Source organism: Sinocyclocheilus anshuiensis, unplaced genomic scaffold (genome assembly GCF_001515605.1).
Source record: "Sinocyclocheilus anshuiensis isolate Anshui unplaced genomic scaffold, SAMN03320099.WGS_v1.1 scaffold1237, whole genome shotgun sequence".
Classification (NCBI taxonomy): Eukaryota; Metazoa; Chordata; class Actinopteri; order Cypriniformes; family Cyprinidae; genus Sinocyclocheilus; species Sinocyclocheilus anshuiensis.
In genome coordinates, this window is record NW_015553581.1 from 829,030 (window position 1) to 835,228 (window position 6,199).

General features: G+C 40.6%; 1 protein-coding gene across 1 annotated transcript in view; it reads left to right on the forward strand.

Moving 5' to 3' along the window:
- The first annotated feature begins 1,414 nt into the window (after positions 1–1,414).
- The window catches only part of LOC107668355 (uncharacterized), a 12,456-nt gene continuing 7,671 nt past the window's right edge, over positions 1,415–6,199 (forward strand). The window contains exons 1-3 of the mRNA XM_016460200.1: positions 1,415–1,528; positions 2,704–3,286; positions 5,602–6,039. Of these exons, the coding sequence (XP_016315686.1) occupies positions 1,415–1,528; positions 2,704–3,286; positions 5,602–6,039 (1,135 nt within the window). The remainder of the gene's footprint in view (positions 1,529–2,703; positions 3,287–5,601; positions 6,040–6,199) is intronic.

Genomic DNA, 6,199 nt, shown 5'->3' on the forward strand with positions numbered 1-6,199 from the left:
GCCCAAGACTGGTTGCCCACTGAAGCTAAGCAGGGCTGAGCCTGGTCAGTACCTGGATGGGAGACCTCTTGGGAAAACTAGGTTGCTGCTGGAAGAGGTGTTAGTGAGGCCAGCAGGGGGTGCTCACCCTGTGGTCTGCGTGGGTCCTAACGCCCCAGTATAGTGATGGGGACACTATACTGTCAAAAAGCACAGTCTTTCGGATGAGACGTTAAACCGAGGTCCTGACTCTCTGTGGTCATTAAAAATCCCATGGCACTTCTCGTAAAGAGTAGGGGTATAACCCCGGTGTCCTGGCCAAATTGCCCCCCTGGCCCTTGTCAATCATGGCCTCCTAATAATCCCCATCCACTTGATTGGCTCTATGACTTTCTCTCCTCTCCACCTGTAGCTGGTGTGTGGTGAGCGCACTGGCGCTGCTGTCCTGTGGCTGCCGTCGCATCATCCAAGTGGATGCTGCACACTGGTGGTGGTTGAGGAGAGACCCCCCCACATGATTGTAAAGCACTTTGGGTGTACAACAATACACAGTAAGCGCTATATAAATGCATCATTCATTCATTCATCAACACAGTATCATAAAAACTGTAACATACTGTACATATTTGTGCTTGCTCTGACTAGCCTACAACTTGTTTCAAACACTGATAGAAAGAGTGACCAGTCTTAAGTGTCAATTTTTCGAAATGGAGGTTTACACATTATCTGAAAGCTGAATAAATGAGCTTTCCATTGATGTATGGTTTATTAGGATCTGACCATATTTGGCCGAGAGACAACGATCTGAAAAGCTGGAATCTGAGGGTGCAGCAAAAAAAAAAAAAAAAATGAATATTGAGAAAAATCGCCTTTGAAGTTGTCCAAATGAAGTCCTTAGCAATGCATATTTGTTACATGCCTCCCCTGTCTAGGGTCAGGGATGGCAGAAACGAGGACATTTACGAACGAAGCCAGAAAAAAATAAACCGCTTTTCAACCGGCAACCTGGAGGTCTTCTCTCCTGTCCCAGCACTCCACAGAAAAGCACAGACTTTCATAACAGTCCAGAAAATTGGTTTATTTAACAAGTTAAAAAAAAGTACTAAGCACGGCGCAAATAAAGCTTCGGGAGAGGACCAGGCCAAAACAACAAACATAACAGGTCTAATTTACAAAAGGGGTACTTTCTAATCTCTCAAAACAAAATTCAAAATAAACAAAAGTCTTACCGGACTCCCTTTCTAGCCAAAAACAGGAGAAAACATGGACATTAAAAGAAACGGCATCCTCCTCCCTACTGCTCCAAAAGAAATTATAAACTTTTGCCTTACATCTCACGTTGTGAGTTTACTTGCACAAAACAAAGTAACAACATCTTTCCAAAGCATCAAAGTTATACACCAACAACTATGCAAACAGGCAACAACTAGCACACATGCTATTGTCTGGGGCAGGCGAAAAGAATCTCCAGAGGCCAAGAAGGGCCCTGCTTCACACAGAGTTTCCAGCTTTATCCACACGCTCTCCCTCCAGCAGCCAATCAGAGCAAGTCAGTAGTTGATGACAATTAGGACCAGGTGATCTTCATTAACCTTTGCATGGAGTAGAGAGAAGAGAGAGCGAGAGAGAAAACAAAACACAACACTGCCAAAAGACAAACTATCAACATAGCAGCAATATTAAATACTGCCCAAATATAACACCAAAAAAACCTATAAAAATAATTACGCCTTGGGACGTAACATATTACTAATCAAAAATGAAGTTTTGATATATTTATGGTAGGAAAATTACAAAATATCTTCATGGAACATGATCTTTACTTAATATTCTAATGATTTTTGGCATAAAAGAAAAATCGATCATTTTGATCCATACAATGTATTTTTTGGCTATTGCTATGCCGTTCAACTTATTGCATTCCCGTGCAACTTAAGACTGGTTTTGTGGTCCAGGGTCACATTATGCAGAAATATAGGTACAGAATATGATAAATATAGGTACACAATATGAGCATGTCTGGTCATAATTCTTGATAGTGAGAGATAACATGCCTCTGAATATATGAGCAACTAGAAAAAGACTTCATAGACAATAATTCAAAATTAAGAATCTTTTGACGATGTACAACTAAACTTTGATGGCACCATCAAACTTTTCACACTCTGTGGAACAAACTCAGACTTACCAGTAAAAAAAGACAACATATAGCCTAGGCCTACGCTTTCGCATCTCTCTCATGTGCATGATTTCCACATCATGCAGAAGCTGGCATATGAACCAAGCCTGTTGTCACAGATTTACAATATCATTCAACCTCAAACCACATCCACTCGTTTCATGAAAACATGGATATTTTTAATCCGTTAGTGAACTTTTGATCTGTTTTTGAGAACTTAGGATGTATTTTTTATTTTTTTGACAAATGAAAATGTGTGTTTCTGCGTCCTTATTCTCCCGAATCCAGTTGTGGAGATCTTCCCCTGGAGATTTACATGCACACAATCTTGCCATACAAAAAAAAAAAGAATAACAATGTAATGTTTTTATTCAAGCAGCATCACATATCACTGTATGCTTCCCACAGAGGGTTAACGCTCCTGCTGAACCGGATGTGATTCCTGCTCCGTTTCAGTGTTGTCGTTGCACGGCCAATGGCGGACGGAGCCTGAGCATTTGTCTGAAAAACGTACGTTTTGCACAAATATACTCGAATATCGATAGGCCAGTCAAAGCTTTCAGATCGCACGCGTGTTTTTGGCCCTGATCAGATTTGCGCCCATCAGCATGGATGTGAATTTGACCATCTCTCTGATGCGGGGCCAGATGGGCGCTGTTATTGAGAAAGCCGTGAACGTCGCGGTGGAGACCGTGCTAGGCGAGATGATCCGGGTGGTCGGGCTCAAATTTGAGGAGATCAAACGTGACATGACAGCTAAAGAGAAGGAGAATGAGAACATCAGGAGGATGTTGGAGGCGTCTCGCTGTCAGATGAAAACCATGCGCAAGTACATCAGCGTCCTGTCTGCTAAAGACCCCAACCATAGACTGTGTCAGGGAGATGGAGACATGGCAACAACATCCACAGGGATGCACTGCAGAAGAGGGCCGACGAGCACTGTGTCAGTGTGTGCCAAAACCCCAGACCCCTGTCCCAGACCCAGAGTCTCTGAACCAGCCCCTGTAGCTGCCCCCTCATGGGTGAGGCTGAGACAGCAGATGCACATGTCCAAAGAAACATTAAGAAGTGAGAATCACATTGCTGATGTCCATATTGAAGAGATCCATGGATCATCAGTTCATAAAGGTATGAAACGCCTCCTTAATAGACATGTATAGGTAATGCGTGCTATGCAGTACTTTTCCATATTCCCATCATGTATGTCTTAATATGTTAAATCAAAATATGACAATAGGTAACTTTTTTTGCCACACTATCACAACTAAGTGAACACGAGACTTTTAAAAAATTTCATAAATCTGTTTTGAGTGAGTCTTGTCATTTTTGCCACTAGGATGAAAACTTGTTTAGAAATATTCCTGCTTTTTTTTTTCTCGTTATGGTCATTATATCGTTTTATTTGGTAGTCAATTTCCTCCTCGGTTTTAATTTCCGTCCTGTTATCATTTAGCAGGATGTGACAATTTTTGTTGGAGACAACAGTACAAACATATCTAGCTAGGTATTAGCATTAGCAATCGATTAGATGTCTTTTATGTTTTGCTGTATTAGTTGGTTTGTCTCGCTCTTTAAAGGGGTCATATGATGCGATTTCAAGTTTTCCTTTCTCTTTGGAGTGTTACAAGCTGATTGTGCATAGATAAGATCCCTGAAGTTGCAAAGACTAAAGTCTCAAAACCAAAGAGATATTCTTTATCAAAGTTAAAGTTTAAAAAAAGTTTCGTGAACCTAGGAGAGGAGGTAATTCTGACTTTGCTATGACAATCTGGCGCTTCTGAATCAGCTACTGTTTTGTTATTAGTTTAAGTATTTGCTATTGACTGTTCAAATGCGGAGTTTTGCGCATCGTGTGTGTGTGTGTGAGCGAGAGAGGGAGGGAGGGAGGGAGAGAGGGGGTCACATCACAGTGGAGTCAGCTGTCTTAACCGTGGCTTGTGTACTGCAAACACATACCAGCTTCATCACTGTGTCTGTCACGCGACTCTGTTCCCCTTTCGGGCTCTGTCTTTACATTTATTTTGAAAGATGAAGCTCGCGATTATGGTAAGGGGCGTTACATTTCCGACGAGTGCTTGCGGTGTTCGGCCAATCACAATGCACTGGGTCAGCTGGCCAATCAGAGCAGACTGCGCTTGTCGGAAGGAGGGACTTTGTAGAAAACGAAGCGTTTGAGAGAGGCGGGGCATAGAGGACCTACAATAATGTACAGTATTTGAAAAATAGTGCGTTTTTTGAACATTAAAGCATGTCAACATATTCTGTTACACCAAATACACAAAATAATGATCTTTAAAAAAGCATCATATGACTCCTTTAAACATTGAATTATATTTAAATAAATTACAGAAATTTATATGATTGTCAAAATTTATAAAGACGCAAAAAGGCACAGTGTCATGTAAGCTAACTGTTAGTGATGGCGAAGTGAAGCGTTCTGAACCAGTGAAGCTTTCATCACAATTGTATCGGAAAAAGTTCATTACTCGAAGCTTTTTAAAACGGTTTATTCTGTGGCCATCTAGTGGTCATAAAAATAAATAGTACCTGCCAGCAGTTTCACATCTGGTTCTATAACTGATTTTTTGTTTTATTATATTTTATATAAATAATATGTATTGTCAAAGTCATTCATTTGTGTCGGCGTACTGGCCCTAAAATAAGTAAAATAAATAAAACATAAATTCATAAATTAATTCTATGATCTGTTTATTTGAACTCTGCCTCAGTCCTTTGACTGATATTTCATGACCAAAGTTCATTTTTGAGCTAAATATATAAATTACGATAAAAAAAACAATGCTAACATATTATAATGTAATATAATGTAAAGGAAATGGCGATGAGGTTCGCTTCGTTTGAACCAGATACTGAAGCAGTCACGTGGTTTTCAGGTGAATGAAGCTTCGGACGTCATAGATCACGTGCTTTTCTCAAAACGAATCAAGCTCCGATACAGTGCTTCAATGTGAAATGTGTTGTTTTTTTGATACAAGCTTCGAAGCTTCGGTGGTGAATGTAACATCACTACTAACTGTCAATGCCTCACTGAGCAGTGGCTCACTTTAGCTCTTTTTCCATCCTGCTAGGTTCCATCCTAGGTCACCCGCATGGCTTTTCCAAATTGGATTTACTTTTGCTAAATAAATAGTGACCTGGTGTGATATGGCATGTGTTTTTATTCATCTTTTCCAAATTTTAAGCCCTGCCAAGGACCAGATGATTTCTTTATTATGTCCTGATACAGAAAACCATGGAATTCAATAGGGTGTTCTTTCTTTTTCACATGACTGTATATGTCTACCATTATTTTTTAATGTTATATTGTTATATACTTTTTATTTTGTTATATGACTCTTGTTTTCAATAAAGCAGTTTTATTATTATTCTTTCCTAATGTTTTCCCTGAACTCAACAGAAAAAGACTTTTGTTGTTTCCGTAGTTGAGATCTCAAGCCCTCATCTGGTGGACAGCCAGGTGCTTCTGTCTGAGACCAGTGATCCAGTATGGGGTCAGAACCCTCTCGTCTCTGCAGAGACTGGGCACACAGACATGCCAGACAGCAGCGTCCTCTCTGCACCCATGATGGCAGATGAAAGTGTGTCATCCCAAACTACAAGCACAGTGGCATTTGGAGCACCTTCACTTAAAATCAAACAGGAGGAAGCGGAGGTTGAAATAGTCTGTGTGAAGGATGAACACGCAGAAGCTGGCAGCATCCCTAGATTTGAATATTCCGACCCTGAACTTCACCAGCAAGTGGGAGAACCAGAGCTCGGGGTCTCACTAGATCTACCCGCATCATTTCAGGCTCTTCAGAGTCCAGGCACTTCAGCAGACCTTGCAATCCCAGCATTCATGAGTGTGGACCCAACTACCTGTAAGTATAAAATTTAACATTTCTGCACTGGTTTATTTGGGATATTATGAACATGTAGATAGTAATGCCTTTCTTAGGCTTCTAAATCCCTGATATTACATGTATGTCACCAAAACAACCATGGTGTACAAACCTTTTTTTTTTTAATGCATAAAGTCCT